Source organism: Oreochromis niloticus, linkage group LG22 (genome assembly GCF_001858045.2).
Source record: "Oreochromis niloticus isolate F11D_XX linkage group LG22, O_niloticus_UMD_NMBU, whole genome shotgun sequence".
Classification (NCBI taxonomy): domain Eukaryota; kingdom Metazoa; phylum Chordata; class Actinopteri; order Cichliformes; family Cichlidae; genus Oreochromis; species Oreochromis niloticus.
In genome coordinates this window covers 3,568,432-3,587,600 of record NC_031985.2, presented here as the reverse complement: position 1 = coordinate 3,587,600, position 19,169 = coordinate 3,568,432, and the positions used below count along the sequence as shown (strand labels likewise).

The 19,169-nt window shown below is 40.5% G+C and overlaps 1 protein-coding gene across 2 annotated transcripts; it reads right to left on the bottom strand.

Annotated features, from left to right (window-relative positions):
* Nucleotides 1-518: 518 nt before the first annotated feature.
* LOC109196390 (uncharacterized) lies at nt 519-17,743 on the bottom strand. Of its 2 annotated transcripts, XR_003215723.1 has the most exons (6): nt 17,560-17,743; nt 16,134-16,391; nt 15,803-15,835; nt 15,361-15,462; nt 1,763-2,327; nt 519-1,628 (listed from the first exon to the last, which is right to left on the bottom strand). XR_003215723.1 is itself a non-coding variant. In XM_025902039.1 (4 exons), exons 1-4 carry the CDS (start codon nt 17,618-17,620, stop codon nt 15,329-15,331), a joined length of 486 nt encoding a protein of 161 aa, XP_025757824.1. In that variant the 5' UTR covers nt 17,621-17,743; the 3' UTR covers nt 15,156-15,328. The 2 variants fall into 2 exon arrangements, 1 of the variants encoding a protein (XP_025757824.1); XM_025902039.1 differs by lacking the exons at nt 519-1,628; nt 1,763-2,327 and having other exon boundaries at nt 15,156-15,462.
* Between the last annotated feature and the right edge of the window lie 1,426 nt (nt 17,744-19,169).

Here is a 19,169-nt window from a genome sequence, read left to right as displayed (position 1 = left end):
AGCACATTTAAAAAACCATAGGTATGCCAAAGTGCTTCACAGAACAAGTTAAGAGCAATAATAAATACAAATAAAATATACTAACAGGCGGGAGACATAACTAACCAATAATACACCAGGCATAGTAGGCACAACCCAAAGGGCTGAAGGTTAAAACATTATAAACATTAATAAAGTGAAAAAGATAAGTTCCAGTACACTAAAAATGCCGGCTCTAGGAGGCGGGGAAAGCAAGGCTAAATAAATAAGATTTTAATGGAGATTTAAAAGACTGAATTGAATCAGACGCCCGAATAGCTAGAGGGAGGTTATTCCAGAGGTAGGGTGCGACAGCGGCGAATGCGCGGTCACCTCTGGTCTTGAGCTGAGATCTCGGTCGCACCAGGAGCATTTGGCCTGCTGATCTAAGCGCTCTCCCAGGGGTATAAAAACTGAGGAGATCCATAAGATAGCTGGGCGCAGTGTTATTTATGATTTTAAAAGTGAGCAATAAGATTTTCAAAATCAATACAAAATTTAATAGGGAGCCAGTGCAGGTCGGAAAGAACTGGAGTAATAGACTCAAACCTGCCAGTTCCAGTTAAGAGACGCGCAGCTGCATTTTGAACGAGCTGCAGTTTGTGAACAAGGGCAGAATGGAGACCAGTATAAAGGGAATTACAATAATCTAACCTTGATGTAACAAAGGCATGGATAAGTTTCCCCAGGTCCTTACGTGGTATGTAGGGCTTGGCCTTAGAGATTAGACGTAATTGATTGAAACTCGATTTAACTACGGAGGACACATGTTTGTCCAGCTTGAAGGAACTGTCCAAGACAACACCCAGGTCCCTCACAGTGTCAGAAAGGGAGTCAGCAAAGGGCCCAAACATACCAGTTAGTTCAGCCCGAGAGATTACAATTTCAGTCTTCTTATCAGTTAGAATGAGGGAATTGCTCAGTAGCCAGATTTTAACTTCATTCATACAATCGGAGAAGTGTTGCAACGACGACATGACATCCTCAGCTAGTTCAAAATAGATTTGAATGTCATCTGCATAAAAGTGAAAAGAAAAATTGTATTTATCAAAGATTCGGCCCAAGGGTAACAAGTATAAAGAGAACAGCAAAGGACCCAGCACAGACCCCTGGGGGACACCAGAGGTAACAGGGGCAATGAAGGATGGTGACAGAAAGGACCTTGTAAGGGTTCAACACAGAATTATGATTCATATGTGAATTTGCTGATAGTTCATTATGATCAATACTGATCAGAATATCATCAGTAAATATGAAGCAAATATGAATATGATGGAGTTCGGCTAAAATGATGAATAGAAATAAAAGTAAGAAAAGAAAAAATGATTTTAGGTAAATACTAAACTTCAGACAATTCAGTTTTATTTATACAGCACAAATCACACTGACTGCCAAACTCAGAGTTTTAAAGAGGAGTTGTGTTAAAATGAAACGCAAATGAAACCATTTCCTTAGTTAAAAGTGGATTTGACTCTGTTCCTGCTCATCATCATCATCATCATCACTGCAGTAATGGATAATAATTCTGAGAAGGACTTGGACTTCCATCATTTTCCAAGTTTCTCAAGACTTCCAAGGTTTTCCCTGTGGATTATAGCTTTGAGAAAGAGCTATGAGGAGAAACACGTCTACAGTCAATTTCAACATTGTCATATACTTAGCCTGTCACCTCCATGAACATAAAAACAAGGAGAGTCAGAATCTGTGTTTGAAGGAGACGACAGTAAAGTGTTTGATTATTTACCTGGAAAACTGGCCAAAGAGTAAGCAGCTGCTGATGCAGCAGAACTTTTCCCAGCTGATAAATATGAAAATAGTTTATGGAGACAAGAAGAGTAACGTTAACATTCATCAAGTTCACAGTTTTGTTGTACATGTACAATAAAGGGCTATTCCATTTTATTCTACAGTAAACGGCTTTATTTTCATCTTTCTTTAGTCAAAATTTTGATTCTGCCATTTAATGAAAAAGTAACGATGCCAATCGGTTGAGCCGGCATTAAGATAAAACCTTAAAGTGAAGCAAAGCAGAGTGTAATGAGAAGTCCTACTTACATGACCAGTCGTGGAAACTGGCTTTAATTTATATTTTCTGATAAAATCTGCATATTTACATAGAAACCACACCAACACTGTGACACAGTGTGAGTTCGTACCATTTTCAGACTGAAACCTGTTGAAATCGACTATATAATGATAGATGTGGTTGTCTTCTGGTACATTCAACACTTCCTGTTTCTCACAGCTTGGAGGCTTAAACTTGTTGCCAGGAACTACGTGATGATGGGTGTTCTTGTTTTCTTCATTTCCTGCAAAAGGAAAAAAAACGTAACCAACTCCAGAGAGTGGACCGCTGAGTGTGTTATACTGAGTAATGAAAGAAGTGATTTGGGGTGGTTGTGTGTGGCAGGCAGGAGTGTGGACATCCTGCAAAATCGGTTTGTTCCTTCTTCTAGTTTAGTGTAAAGTTTACACTATGCCCAGCTGGTTGTGCATCTTATTACCAGCGATGGGAATAACAACGTTACTAACGGCATTACTTTTTTCAGTAACAAGTAATCTAATTACTATTCCTATCTTTACAACGCCATTACCATTACTAAAATGCGGTCGCGTTACTATTTTTCAACAAACAGGCGGTTGAAGCTGTGTTCAGGTTACCGCATGTAAGTAATCTGGGCGCTACATCTTTAAGCAGCTCCAATCACTTTCTGCCCGACGATCAATTTTTGGCACAACACCTGGAGCTCAGGGGGCAAAACAGTCGCATGAGTGCTGCTGTTTGACTGAGGAAGAATAAAGTAGTCGTGGTAAGTCAATCACATGACCACTTAAAGACAAAGCAACAAGGTGATATATACCAGTTTTTAAATTGTGTTGATAGGCCACGTAAAACCAGAGTCATGATAAACAATATATACGCGGCGTTTTTTCCTCAATAGTTTCGTCACGTTTGCTGTCTAAGGACAGCGCAGCGAGACCTCTCTGCTTATGAGAGAAACATAAAAAAACAAAACAAAAAACAGCCCGTTCATGTTGGTGGAAAAATGTACAATGTCGACCAATCAAAAAATGATATGGCAACATGACATTTGGTTGTTTAGGAAGAGGGGGAAGTTTTAGGAGTGACGGCAAGAGAGAGAGAGAGAACAGAAAAAGAGAGAGAGAGAGAGAGTTTTGAGATGTGAGAGATTCGTGTCGTTTAGAGCAGCGGTCCCCAACCTTTTTTGCGCCATGGACCGGTTTATGCCCGACAATATTTTCACGGACCGGCCTTTAAGGTGTCGCGGATAAATACAACAAAATAAAACTAGTACCGGTACCGAAAAAAAGAAGATTTATTCATAACACACGTGAAAAGACCCAGGAAAACTGAGTTAACGATAAAAACGATAACAAAATAACGCTGAAAACCGATAAAAACCCTGAAAACATACATTTCACACCTGAGCCTCAACTCTCGTGGCCCGGTACCAAACGACTCACGGACCGGTACCGGTCTGAGGCCCGGGGGTTGGGGACCGCTGGTTTAGCGTGTGCGTAGCTAGTGTTTAGTGTTGTGGATAGTTTTGTGTTGTGTGTCAGAACAATGAGGCGACTGCTGTCTCCAGGTAGAAACAGCAGTGATACACCTGCTGCTGTCAGACCTGCAGGTATCAGGCTGTGATGTTCTCCTTTATAGTGGACAGAAATTATTTTTTTGGAGTGGCACAAATAATTTGTGGCATCTTATTGAAGAACAGCTGATTGTTCTGTAAATAGTTTGAAATGGTTATTTAAAAAAAGGGTAAAAGGTAAATGGATGCAAATAACTTTGTTGTTTGCAAAACTTGTAGATATGACTTTACACATGGAGACACAAATATAAATTGACAATTTATATTTGCATTTAAAGTTATGAAATATGATTCAATAAACATGTTTGTGGTTGTTACAGTAAAAAATATAACTTTTTCTACTCTGATTTTATGTTTTTTTGTCTGATTTGAGATCAATTGTGTTAATACAGTATGTCAACATGAGAACATGACTGTAAATTCAGACACATGAGGTTGCGCTGAAAAGAATGATACCAAACAAGGCAAATAAACAGTTTTTAAAGGTGAAATGTGGAGGAAACATCAAAAGTAGTCAAAGTCCAATTATATTCTAGTTAGTTACTTTCCCTAGTAATTAATTACTTTTAGAATCTTGTAACTCAGTTACTAACCCAGTTACGTTTTTGAAGTAGTAACTAGTAACTATAATTAATTACTTTTCCAAAGTAACTTGCCCAACGCTTATTTAATAGTAAAAAAGTTGGAACCTTGGTTGAACACCCAGGTGACGTTTTGTCTCCACGTCTTGTTTCTGGGATCCCAGTGCCAAGTTCATGTGTCCTAACTTGAGTCTCACACTTTTGCTTTCCCTGTTTTGTTAGTCAGATTTAGTTTACCTGTGTTTCCAGGTGTGTTCCCTCTGCCTCATGTATGTATTTCAGCCTTTCGTGTTCTCCTGTCTGCTAGTTTACAGTCGTGACGGGGAAAGCGAGGCTTCGTGAAGCACTGAAACATTTGAAGCATTTGTCCCGGACACCTGCTGGCCAATGTGGAGATAGCCACATCCTGATGATGCTGTTCTGTGATAGAGACAACCCCTGCACATAACTTTTATATCTAACTTTTCAAGAAATAAACAAGCCCAGAACGAAACTCTAAACACTGGGTCAACAACATCATGTAGTGTTCAGAAACATTTTGTGCTGCAAATGATGAAGCTGTCCTCGCCTGGATTCACAAAGAGTCGATTACTGTCAACCTTTTAAAAATATTAATGATAAATTTCTTCACCTTCTATTTTAATTTTTAAAGGGGAAACTCTATTATCCTGTGATATACCACTATGCAATAAGAGAGTGACAACTTTTAACTGTAAGCTGGAAGAAACGAGGGTGGGGTGAGATTTGGAGGAAAATAATGAACCTTATTAATTTGGGGTAAATGGATCTTTTAAAAATTCCAGAAGGAGCGATGCCACTCTGGAGAATTTACACAACACAGTCACACCCCGAGGCTGGCTGTCAGAGTCTCTGTGTAGCAGAGGAAGTTCATTTCTCCCTCGTGTAATTATACCTGCTCTTTCATTCTTTCTTGTTGTCTGTGACAAATCATCATGTTTCCCTTTCTGAGTCACCGTTTTCCATATTCATGTTTTCACTGACTCGCATTGCACCCGACCCCTACGGTGCCTCCTGCAGGAAGATGGGCCCCATCCCTTTTTTGGGTTGTGCCCAGCTGGGCCCCATGGACTAAGGCCCGGCCACCAGATGCTCGCCCTTGGGCAACCTCCCCGGGCCTGGCTCCAGGGCGGGGCCCCAGTAACCCTATTCCGGGCAGGGTGAACTGTTCCATCGATGGTCTTTTCATAGGGGTCTAATCTGAGGCTGTGGTCCTCAGCCAGAAAAGGGTGGAGTGCCCACTCTGGATCAGGGACGAGTTCTTCCCCCAAGTGGAGGATTTCAAGTATCTCAGGGTCTTGTTCACGAGTGATGGGAGAAGGGAGCGGGAGATTGACAGATGGATCGGTGTTGCGGCTGCAGTGATGTGGACGCTGTACAGGTCTGTTTGTGGTGAGAGAACTGAGTGTAAAAGCGAAGCTCTCAATTTACTGGTCGATCTACATCCCTATCATCACCTATGGCCACGAGCTGTGGGTAGTGACCGAAAGAACGAAATCGCGGATATGAGCGGTGGAAATGAGCTTCCTCCGAAGGGTGGCTGGCCTCTCCCTTAGAGATAGGGTGAGAAGTTCAGTCATCTGGGAGGGGCTCAGAGTAGAGCCGCTGCTCCTCCACATTGGATTGGTTCGGGCATCTGACAAGGATGCCTCCTGGGTGAGGTTTTCTGGACATATCCCACCGGGAGAAGGCCCCGGAGCAGACCCGGGACACGCTGGAGAGATTATATCTCTCGACTTGCCTGGGAATTGTGGAATTACAGGGATTATTTTACATAACCATCATCTTATCATTGCATTAATTATCATTTCATCGAAGTGTTTATTGAAGCTGTTGGCATTATGTTATAATTTATATTATAGGGGTTATCATAATCAAATATTAACATTTTTATTACAGGTGCAGTTATAACTACTTTAAAATGATTGAGTTAAATATATATGTATCATAACTCATATGCTGAGTATATTGTTACAGTAAAATAGTAGCTGAGCAAAGGCCTGAATGTATTCAGCTTCTTGTGGTATTTGAGTTTGCTTAGTTACAGGTGACGGAAGGATGTCCAGTCCATGGTGACCTCAAAAGCCTTAGGTCATCACCATATTCGGAAGAGTATGCCACAAGGAGGAACCTCTATGTTGCATTTAATTCTTAAAATACATGAATGTTCTGTACATGCAAATTATGTGTTTGTAAGCGCAAGAAGGGGCGTTACAATACCCTGATGTTATAAAAGCAATCTAGAGTGTATTTTGGGCAGAGATGTACAACTGCTTTGCAGTTTGCACCTCTCCACGCTGCGTGCATTCATTAAAATCAATTGTTTGATTGACCTCTTCTGGACCATCATTGTTTTACTCTCATCCTCAATTTCGAACCCGTAACATTTGGTGCATTGGCCGAGGGTTGAGGGAGAAAAGTTGGAGGTTGAGACCGAGAGGGTCCAAGGTGCTCAAACAGGCAGACACGAGTCAGTGGTCGAAGTGAGTGGACATAAGCCGGCTTATTCAAAGGTAAGGCACTACCTGTTGAATTATTTCCAAACAGTGCTGAATTGGTTCTGACAAAATTGAAAGTCTACTCACTGAAAATTACTGGTAAAGGTCTGTTTTGGTTTTGGTGAAAATCTCATGAGAAGTTGAAGTTGAAGTAATGATAAGAAAAAGAGTAAAAGTGAGTTAGAGTCTCACTAAAGGTACCGGGTTAAAGTCCCAAAGGAATAAGAATAAAGAGGATTTAGGATAAAGAGAATTTAGAATAATAGGTAATTGGTGAAGTTTGTGACATTAAAGTCTCAATTGAATATAAAGCCGGGCTTGGACACCGATATGGTGGGTTTGTGATTTTGGGGTGTCTTCAAAAAATTAAATTGTATAGAACGAGACTCTGGGAGTCTAACAAGTGCATTTGTCGGAAGGTGACGCTTCCAATTTGTCGGTGACGATCGACATCTTCCTCGGGGAGGGATAGTTCACTTGGCAAGTGTGGAGAACTACGACACTCCAAAATAGCCACTGACTGGGTCAGTTTGCCGTCCGGGGCGGTGGTTTGCACTTTTTTGGTCAGTAGAAACCGGGTTTCGGGCGTGTAACTTTTAACTTAAAACTTCGGGGAAGCCTGGGATGTGAAATGTCCCCAAAACAGAGCTTTTCGGCAGGGGTTGAGTTGGTTGACGCTTTTAAATTGTGTAGGGTCTTAGATATTTGACCACGGTCCGGGGCCGAGACTGGTTAAATTGATGACAAAAACTCAGGGAGTTTGTCCCTTGGAGGGTTAACTTAAAAATTGTCTAAATTGTGTAGGTTTTGGAATGAGAAGCCTAAAATCTGTGCAGTTGTAATCATAGGACGTCTGTGTAAATATATTAAGAGACTTGTCTGAGTCTGAGAGTCAGGCTGGTATTATTTTTAGACGGTGTGTGTGTGTGTGAGAATGCAAATAAGGCAGCTGAGAGGTCAATAGAGTATGAGGAAGTTAATAGGGACTGCTAGACATTGCTGGTGCACGTACTTAAGACGCTGGTTTTGTTTATTACAATATGTAAGTAAAGTTTTATTTCTTGCCATGACTGTATGACTTTTTGAGGGGTTTTGAGATAGGATACATAAACTGTTGATACTTAAGACCGTTACCTGGGTTCTGAGAACTGAAATTGAATTTGAGATAATTTAATTAATAAAGATGTCTGTAAGCGATGTGTGTTTTGGGGTGTCGAAGTAAGATGTTTTAGGATTTTAGATGGGTTTTGTTTCAGTTTGAGATAATATATACAGTTACATTTTCTGTGTGTGTGTTGTTGAGTGACAACATGCGCACTTTAAATTGGGCGCTGTCCCTTCCTCTTTTTAGTTTTAAAACATAAAGGCTGTGAGATTAAAAATTACTGTGAGTAACGGTTTGACTTTTGACTAGGGAAATAATATGCTTACTTTTGGGTCTATGAAGATATTTGACCTTCAGTGATGTTATGAGAGGTTTCAGTTTTCTTTTTCTTTTTTCTTTTGACTTGCTCTTTCTGATCATGGAAGGCATGTCCAAGATACTCGTATGAAAGCGTATTTTGTGTGATTTTAACTGTGTGAATGCTGTCAGTATTTGATTTGAGTGACTGGGTGATTTGTCTGAGTAAGTGAAAAGGGGAAGTCTGAGAGAGAGAAAGGCAGTGCGTGTGAGACGATTTATGGCGTCTGAAAGAGGTTAGAGCATTTAAAAGGTGTGTATGGAATAAAGGAGTGTGAAATATATTTCTTGTGTGATGAAAAGTAGGATGTGCTAAAGGTTTGAAAGTGTTTTTAATTCAAGAAAACAAAAAACAAAGGAGTTAGATTAGTTTGAGGAACAGGAAATATTGCTCTATGTATCGGGGCTGCAGCGACAGGAAATAGTGAACAGGAACTGTGCATGCCCATATATGGGAACTGAGTGTGTACAGAAAGAACACAGAGAGAGAGATTTAACTCTAGGCACATGAAGCAAATGAAGCCTTTAAGAAAAAATGAATATAATACTAATTATATGGTTTAGTGTGTCAATACAGGTGGGCGTCTTTCAACTTTGCAACCTTGAGTTCAGCAGCAGAAAAGTAGATTAAAAGAATTGGGAGAATAAGCCAGTTTTTGGCTCGAAATTGTGCGGCTGGATCTCTCACTTTGTCCCTGAAGCGGAGAAGAAGTTCAAAGGACAGTTAATCGCCTGATGAAGACCGATAGAACATCGTGGACTTGAATACAGCAGGCAAACGACAGTGCCACTGATCCAGTAACACTGATGACGACTGACGACCAGCAGCAGCATGTAAGAGGAATGTAACATGTACTGTGAAAATACAGGCTGGGCAGTTGAACAGTGGGATAAAGAATTGTGGAAGAGCACTGGACATTGAGTGATATTCTGCCATGCTGGGACTTAATCTGAAAGAAAGACTGTAAAGAAACAGAGAAGAAGACAACAGCTGAGTTGAGACTGTGTTTGCTGGAGCCTTGAAGCCCGAACAGGACATTGTGCAGAGAGGACCAGTGAGAGATGAAGCTGGACGAGTTTGACTGCGAGAATATAGGATATAATTGGATTGAAAATTGAAGCCTGAACTCATGAATTGTTTAGGGATGTCCACCATAGCATAACAAAGAGGTAAACATTAGAAAAGGTAAGAATAATGAAAGAAATAATTGTTATTACCTTAATGAATAGAAAACACACATACAAATTGTTACATGTGAGATTATTTTTGAAATGAATCAGAAGTGAGATAGTTTGAATCTAAAGCTCAGTGGTGAAATGCATAAATTAAATATGAATATATAGGATGCAATGAAGAAACAGCTTACACGTAGTGTACATTAACATGAATACATAGAAATGCAATGAGAAACTCAATGAATTAATTTAATGAAGAAGCAGTTTACACTTAATTAACATAAAATGCAGGGAAGAACACGCTTACATGCCTGGCATAATTGGTGTTTCTGACCAGAGACAGAGAAATGGGTTATTTAACCACTGGTGATAATAATGAAAATGTCTTAGTTTTGTTATTTTCAGGAGTAAAGCAGACTTGGACCGGCTCTCCACAGCAGCAGTCGGAAGAAAGTTAGAGGTTAACATCTATGGATAAGTTAAGGCAAGTTTCTGGTTGAATTGTTCACAGCATGATGTGTCCAGGAACCTGAAAAGCAAGCCCCAGCTCCTGGCTGAAGACCAGGAGGGCGGTAATTTAAGGTGGGAAATCAAAATGTGGGTTAGTAACTCGGGGAAAAAGAAAACTGACTGCTTAACTGGAGAGTTGGGAAGAAGTCTGGGAGACTGTGAAGTCATAGATGCAAAATAACATATACCCATACACACACAAACAGAAAATGCATTAACCTTATAAAGACAAGCTCCTGAAGCTTAATGAACAGATATTGATTAAAAACCTGGCTAAGAACATAAGCATATGCAATGAAGATCGGCTTGCTACTTGTATGAGTGAGAGAATGGTGTGAATGTTGAATAAACGGATTAAACTAGTTTAAAAGGGTGACTCAGCAGTGCTTTTGCACTGAGTGATCAAAACAAGTGATTAGTATAGAAAGAAAATGAAAATAATTGAATAGTGGCATGAGGTTTAAAAAGTATTTCTTGTGCCAAGTTAAATTGTTGAGATATGGCTGAGTATGGAAAAAGTTTGAGAGCTTGTGTGAATGTGGACAGAGGAGCTTGCTGTGTGTGTGTGATTGAGGCCTTAAAGGAGGGGTAGATTGTTCAGAGGTGCAAATTTGATTAGGAGGTTTATAAATTAGTGTTGACACATTGTTGTAAGATCTTAGGCTGAATCTGAGTATGGTAAAGTGCCTAAAGGGGGATATTGTTGTGAACGAAACGGTGCAGCTTTTGGCGAGGTTTTCAGTGTGTCGAACGGGTGAAATTTCAGATTGTTGAAGATTTTTGAGGTTGTTGTTTTATTTTTAATAGAGGGAGTTTTGATAAACATGGACATGTCTAAAAGGGCCCATAGTTTTTATAACAGTGCACTTAGAAAAAACCTGTCAGGTGATTTTGTTTTGTGTTTTGATGAGCTAATAATCAGCTCTCTTTTTCTCATTTTTGTTCTAAGCAGGCCTGCAAAAGAGTGGATAACAGCGCTGAAAATTCTCGGTGACCTTCTCCAGATTACAATAGGCAGAGGAGAAGGCTAACTCTCTGTCTAAAAGGATTGCCGCGAGCCAATCCAGTCCAAAAAGCAGAAAGAACTATTTTCTTAAAAACAAAGTAAAACAAATAAATGAGTTGATGTTGCTGAGAGTGAAGACTGAATATTTGCGAGATAGTCTCCACTGTCAGCAAGACCTGATGTTAATGCATGGGAGTGAATGTGTGTAAATGGATGGTGACTGGACGGACCAGGCAGACCATAGGTTGGACCGACTGGACACTGACAAAAGACTGGACTAAGGTTGGACACATGACTGATAATTGTTCTGTTTTAACTTTTGTTTTATAACACAGGTTGGATCATAAGTGAGGATAAACTGAGTATAAAAGGTGATGTTCTGGTTAACACACAGGTTTTTGTTTCTAGGACGTTTCAAGGATGCAGGCTGTGGATGGAGCCAAGAAAAGATTGGACATAATGATTAATTTGATTTCATTCCTTAAACACAGGTTTGAAGGGCCGGAGCATGAATATCTAATATGATAGGACTAACCTTTTTCTTTTAATTTCCTAAGCTTGAGTGAAGGATTTTGAGTTTGTAACACATGAGATGTGTCACAAAAAGGGGGTGTTAATATATGCGATTAGCTACATGAAAGGTGCTCTTTTAGGGTTACTAAGCAAATGTCTACGTGACCTTTCTGAGTTCTGAGAATAACTCTGTTAAGTTGACAGGAAACACGTCGAGACAGCAATATAGGGCAAATATGTTTGAGCTTGTAATTAAATGTGGGGCTTGAAAAGAGGAAGCAAATTTGGTACAGGACGTACTTGAGATGATCAGACGACAGAAAGGAGAAGAACAGAGCACAAATACACCGAGTTGTTTATATTACAAAGAAGATCAAAAGCTTGTTAGACACAGGTTATAATGGAAGCATAAAAGGGATGAGAGGAACTTTACATAACATAGAAATCCTGCAACAATTCGTAAATTGCCCAAACACAGTGTTCAGACCGGATATGCGCTACCCGTTAAAGGGGGCGAAGAAATCAGGCCTAAGTTTGAAAAATGAAATGGGTTAACTCGATAGAGGATGTTTCCAAAGGTAGAGAAAATAATGTAGGACCTTTTACCAGGAGAAAGCTAATTGTATCTTTTACACTTTACAGTGTGCATTGAGGGAAGTCAGGAATAGTTTAAATTAGGATTGAAAAAATTAAACTAGGTGAAAAGGGGGTGTAGCAAGTAGATTTAGGGCAGTTCACAGCCTGGCGTAAACGCAAGGTGCTGTCACACAGCTTAAGTTATTTGGTTGATTTATTTTATGACAAAATAATAAGGAAATATTAAAATATACAACACGTTGAGAAGATCTCTTATGTTATATTTTAGTGTTTAACATGGAAGATGCCTCTCTGGAGCTTCTCTCCTGATGCTACTCCACCAAAAGAAGTTTATTTATAGAGACTATGTCAGCTCCCAAACAGACAATAATAAACCAAGACTAGCAAAAAACAATGTAAATATAAATAATAACAAATAAAGAACAATACAGAATCCAAATCTGAACCAAAGAACAAAATAGTGAAATGTGGATTATTGGGTTTTTCTCTGTATATATGAAGTATTTGTAATGTGTATCTGCTAATGAAGGCTTGTAGAGGCCAGTTTGTATTCACAAACAAGAGCTCAGCCAGACTGAAAAAGAGGAAGCTTTAGTGCACAAGGCATATTAATAAATATAGACACAAAAAGAGGAACTCCCCATATAAACAACGTTCAAAAATGTGTGAAGTATAAAGTACCGAAATAACACTATATAAGTCACAGTTGATGATTCTAATGTTAAAGAGCTCTTGTAACTGGCGTCTGAGCTGTGCAGAGGTCTCTCTTAAGACAGGTACTTATGTAGGTTAGCATGAGGTTGAGTTAATTTTATACACAATGCATAACTGTGCTTGTTTAGAGTTGATGTTCTATCCAAGAGGGTTTTAAGCTTCACTGGTGAGAGTGTCCAGGTGATACATGTTGAGGGAAGATGAGAACATAGCAGGTGAATTGCATGCACGCTTACAAACACACATGATTTAAATATAGGCCAGGCCAAAGGCCTGGACTTGATGCAGCTTTCAACTTTACAGCTCCTAACTTGCAGGAATGGCGGGGAGTGTAATGAATGAATGCAAAACATGCTTACAGACACAAACATGACAGGGGTTTATTTTACAGGGTAAAGGTGGACCACAGGTTGCTTTGTTTCTGCTTAGCAACTACTGAGGTAAAAGGTGTTAAAGATAAATATGTAATAAGTGAACAGGAAATGTGTAAGGGTGAGCCGGGTGAAACAAAATGTTGTAGATAATGGAAACTTGTCTAACGGGCATTAACAGTAACCTTTGCATGTTATGTATATGCTTGAAGCCAAAGGAGGCATAAATCCAGATAGAAAACTTTGAAGTGTGCTTTTTAGCGGAGATTTAGGCTGACATGGGGATGGTGTGTATTTTACTGGGGTTGTGTTTAATAAAACTAAAAGCGTTGCTCACACACATAAAGAGTATTGAGATTAAATAAAGTTAATATAATGGATAGAGCCCAGAACAGGATAATATATAAGTAAAATCAAATGTAATGTTTGATTTCACTTTTATTGGGAAACAATCAGGCTAGAAATGTGAGTAACCTATGTTTAAACTGTGAAAACACTCTCCACATACATTAAAACTGTGCAACTCTGAGTGGGCCATGCAATCAAGCAACTGTTACATATCTGTATTAAACTAGCCAACATAGACTTACCACCACAAATGATGTTGCCCTGCAGCGGGGGCAGAAAATCATTTGCAAACCAGGGATCTTATGTTGATTATTATATTCTTACTTATGTACACACACACACACAGAAGGGAAAATTTCAAAACAAAACAAAAAATAACTTCGCTTAACCTGTCAAGCACAGGAGCAAAATAAAAATCTTTTTGGGCTCTGTTAAAATTTCTTTAGTAAAAGTGTAAAAGGCCAAACCTAGGAAGTTCCGCAAACAGGAAAGTTCCTTGAGTATCAGGAGTTAATAGTCAGGAAACATTTCTCACATTAACGCCTTATATCTGACAAATCATTGACTCATAGATGCAGATAGACATACAAGTGCACATACATCCAGATGTGCATTTAGACATTAAAAGTGTAGAGACATGTACACACAGATTGGCAAACCGGTACAGAGTCTAGCTGAAGAGCTTAACAAAGTAGACGTGGCAGTAGGGTTTGTGATTTTGCCTGATATGATATTGTGAACCAACTTTGAATAATGACAGGAACCTGAGATGAACACAGTAAGTTAGTAAGGTGTAGCAGAGAAAGGTTGTTTGTTTTCTATCCCTTACAGGAGAAGATTTCCACTAGAGAGGGACCCAGAAAAGGAGCAGAGACCACTTAAGCATGAAGTGTTTTCAAGTGGGAGCTGGTGTTTTATTGCTGGACCACCTAGAGGACATGAGGTTGTTGTCGGATTAGCTGAGTCAGGGGGCGGCTAGAGAGGGTCAGAGCGAAGGTAGTGGACCTGGGAATGGTGTAGTGACGTCTTTGGAAGACGTCAAAAGGGGGAATTGTGGAATTACAGGGATTATTTTACATAACCATCATCTTATCATTGCATTAATTATCATTTCATCGAAGTGTTTATTGAAGCTGTTGGCATTATGTTATAATTTATATTATAGGGGTTATCATAATCAAATATTAACATTTTTATTACAGGTGCAGTTATAACTACTTTAAAATGATTGAGTTAAATATATATGTATCATAACTCATATGCTGAGTATATTGTTACAGTAAAATAGTAGCTGAGCAAAGGCCTGAATGTATTCAGCTTCTTGTGGTATTTGAGTTTGCTTAGTTACAGGTGACGGAAGGATGTCCAGTCCATGGTGACCTCAAAAGCCTTAGGTCATCACCATATTCGGAAGAGTATGCCACAAGGAGGAACCTCTATGTTGCATTTAATTCTTAAAATACATGAATGTTCTGTACATGCAAATTATGTGTTTGTAAGCGCAAGAAGGGGCGTTACAATACCCTGATGTTATAAAAGCAATCTAGAGTGTAATTTGGGTAGAGATGTACAACTGTTTTGCAGTTTGCACCTCTCCACGCTGCGTGCATTCATTAAAATCAATTGTTTGATTGACCTCTTCTGGACCATCATTGTTTTACTCTCATCCTCAATTTCGAACCCGTAACAGAATGCCTTGGTGTTCCCCCGGATAAGCTGGAGGAGGTGGCTCGGGAGGGAGGTCTGGGCTTCTCTGCTTGGGTTGCTGCCCCTGCAACCCGGACCCGGATAAGTGGAAGAAGATGGATGCATGCATGGATGGATGAATGGATGGCACATTTTCTTTTGAATGTCATTTTTAGCATTAAATTCATGCAGTGTGTAACGATGTGCAGCAGCTTAGCAGCAGTTCAGTAAGATGATGTCTCCACCTTGTTTTTTGGAACAGCATGTCCTGGTGGAAACAACTGTGGTGATGAGGATGATGATGATGAGTGCAGCAGTTGTCCCGACCATCAGAAGCAGTCGCCGTTCTTAATGACAAGAACAAAGACAAACATCCACATCTACTTTTAAAATAGCGTCTCAGATCACGTGCAGTTTTAGCTGTACTCTGTTTCTATTTTTTTCTACTTCCATTAAAGTTCTACATCAGTGTTGGATCAAAACATCTTCTGACTGCACTACAGGTACAATAAGGTACACCTGTATTCAGTGGTTAAACTAGTAAATGCAACTATTTCATCTTCAGATAACATTGTGTTGAATTTTGCATATTGAGTATAAGATAAATGTTGCTGCACTCTCACAGGAAGGATGAATATCTGAATACCTTCGAAGTTATGATAAAGATTTTGGTCTTTGTGCTCATACCTGTGATCGCTGGTGTTGGTGGTTTCCTGCCACCTTTCATGAGTAATGGAGGAAAAAATAGATACAAGTTAGTCCTGATTTCACCAAGAACATCACAAAGTAAGTGACAATGGCATTTAGCTGCTTTTGGGTCAAAACATTCATTTCATGACTATAAATTTTATAGAAGGTAAAGTTGCTCACATCTCTAATTAGAATGAGGTGAAGCTCATATCTGATTTAATGTAACAAAAAGCACCTTCAGTTTTACACAATATTATCATTATGTTTTAATGTGATTGTTGAAAAGAGAAAAGAGAAACAGAACAACGGTGATAAAATTTGATGTTACCTGGGATCACTGTCAGGACAGCGACTGGTTCATTATTACACAGGTATGTTCCAGAGTCTGACACAGCAAGCCTCAGGATGATCAGCGACTTATCAGCTGATGTTGTGAACCGTGTGTGTCCTCCACCTGTGTCACCATCAGCTGTAAGAGTTTCAGCTTCACGTCCATTTCTCTCTCTGCTCCACGTCACGTTACCCTTCACAGAGGGAGGACAAGGGAGGGTGATGGACTCCTTTTCTCTAGCTACTTTCCTTATTTCTGAAACAGAAACATTTTTAAAGTCAATGTTTATGTTTCAGCCAGCCAGCCAGCCAGCCAGCCAGCCAGCCAGCCAGCCAGCCAGCCAGCCAGCCAGCCAGCCAGCCAGCCAGCCAGCCAGCCAGCCAGCCAGCCAGCCAGCCAGCCAGCCAGCCAGCCAGCCAGCATATATGATTGTAGATCACAACACAGACACAGAGAAACACAGGGCTTAAATACACAGAGGGAGCAATCAGGGAATGGGAAACAGGAGGGAAACACAGCTGGGGCAAATCAGGCCTGACGAAACAGGGGAAGCAAAACCAGATACATTAACATAAGACATGGACCTTCAAAGTAAAACAGGAAACCTAACAGAGACTGAACTAAAGACACAGACTCACAGGCAGCCACTACAGAGGGAACAGAGACGTGGGACCAGAGCAGACACAGACACTGACTGGACACAGAATAGAGGGAGTAAGGAAACCAAAACTAGAGAACCACATAATCACACACCAAGAAGAACTGGGAAAAAAATAGAAATGCAAAACAGACACCAAAACCTTCGAAAAAATAAACTAAGATAAGAAAACTGAAACCACTGGGTCGACGACCCAGGTACCCTAACATGAAACACTGACAACCAAAATGCCTGCAACTGTAGATCAAAGATCAAAATAATAAAACAAGAGGTGTTAAAAGTGATGTATGAAAGCACTCTGCAGAAGTCCGTATCCACTGAAACATTACAGCTCAGCAAAAAGCAAAGAGGCAGCTGCAGATATGCATCCTGATCCTGATCAGGACTCAGAAATAGACGAGCTGCAACCACAGCTTTGGTCTCTGTCGAGAGCAGGAACTCAGCTGGTCGTGCATATGTGGCTCCGACACACACCAACCTTCTCAGGAAATAATCTGACATCATCCTTTACCACTGAGGTGTAAGATGATCTCCAAAAAAGGAGATGTTTTTCTTCTTTTTCCTGCCCGATTGTTAATTTAAGCGTAGCCTTAGCTGCTGTTTGATTGTTACACAAATGTCTGACACAAAAGTATACACACCCCACTCCCCTCCACTCACCCCAGCCCCTAACCCCCTGACCCTAACCCTGGCTTATAATTGCATTGACTAATAAAAATGAAAACATATTAAATGATATAACCTGTTAGAAATAAAGTTTCTCACCTGCTGTGACGTCAGCGCTCAGAGCGCAGGCCAACAGGCAGCAGAAGATGTTCAGCTTCATCCTGACTCTCACTCCGGTGTCTGAACACACACTGACCACAGTTTCTGAGACGAGGAAGTCAGAGAGGCGGTCTCTGTGAACACGCCTCTTCCTCCTCACATATCAGTGTTTCTTTTCTGGTTGATGATGTTTCATGCTATTATAATGTAACATGTATGAGGGTAGAGGTGGTGTGGGTGGGGCTTCGCTCAGTAGTTCTGTCCACAATCAGCAGGCGGAGCTTCTCTTTGAGGAACATGGCGTCTTACCTCGTGCTAAATTTAGGCTGACAACAGGAACTCAGTGGTTTTCTGTGTGACGTGAAGCTGATGCGTAAGTTCAGTAAGGAAAATCTGTAGTCACACATCTGTGTGCTCTTTGGTGGCTGATCCAAGCTTACATCACTTCCCACGCCGTCGAGCTCATTGCTCCTTCCAAGCCTCCATCTTCACCACCAGCATCCACACTAATCCACCTCCGGGATTACGTTCTGCTGCGACGGGCCATCGAAGTCTAATCACCAGATAACTTAATATAATTCTGTATAACACCTGATGCAGATCTTGTTAATCCAGGCGACATCCGAGCCGGTATCATATCAATCTCTCTCCTGGACACCCTGAGCAACAACCACGTGTGTTTGCTTTAAGAACTGCATCTCAATTAAACCTATTTCACATACAAGGGTCAGTGGAACCGGCAGAAACATGGGTGTGCCAAGGGTTCCTCAGTTTCAACCACTGTAGCCAACATGTATATGGAAGAAGTGGGAAAGAGGGCTTTGTGATCCTATTCTGGAACACCAGGGTAGGATCACACCTGTGTGAAAATCAAATCTCAGGATGTACTACAATTCACCGACACATCAAATTCACCAGGGAGGATATGAACAGTGGCAGGTTAGCCTTCTTAGACTGTGAGATTTCCATCAGTAATGGGGGACATCTAAAAGCTGACGTGTACCGGAAACCTACACATACGGATCAGTATCTAAGGTTTGACTCTCATCATCCACTGGAGCACAAACTGGGTGTCATCAGGACGCTACAACACAGAGCGAACACCATCCCCACTGACACAGCGGGCAGGGAGGCAGAAGAACTAGTTATGGTCATTATGCAAATGTACTGTTGCTAAGGAAACCTCCAGTCAGCTGAGACTGAATAAGTCACCTGGATGAGTGACGCTACATGCAGGTGAACAGAATCAACTTTCTGGTAAGATAAAATCCTTCTATGTTACTCAAGTCTGTTGTTATCCAGCCATGTGGCTGCAAACACTTATCCCACTAGAGGGCGCTCTGGTTTTACTTTGAACCAAGAAGAGGAGCAAAACCAGCCACTGGTCTGCTGCATTAATGTCTGCTCAGAGAAAATTTACTTTAAGTGGTCTAAGGAGCTTGGAAAGAAAAGCGTCTGGACTTAGTTAAGTTGCTTGAAGACGTTTCACCTCTTATCCCAGAAGCTTCTTCAGTTCTGAAGAGAAGCCAAGAAGTGGAATCCTTCACTGCTCACATTAAGGCTGTGGATAAAAACATAAAGTTCAACAGGGAACACACAAAGGATAACTG

What these genes read in the sequence shown, in the direction of transcription:
- LOC109196390 (XM_025902039.1), bottom strand. Translation starts at nt 17,620, where the DNA reads ATGAAGCTGAACATCTTCTGCTGCCTGTTGGCCTGCGCTCTGAGCGCT. An exon ending in TGTCCTGACAGTGATCCCAG is followed by an intron (nt 15,836 to 16,133) that starts GTAACATCAAAT and finishes TACTCATGAAAG; the next exon opens with GTGGCAGGAAACCACCAACA. An exon ending in ACCAACACCAGCGATCACAG is followed by an intron (nt 15,463 to 15,802) that starts GTATGAGCACAA and finishes CTTGTCATTAAG; the next exon opens with AACGGCGACTGCTTCTGATG.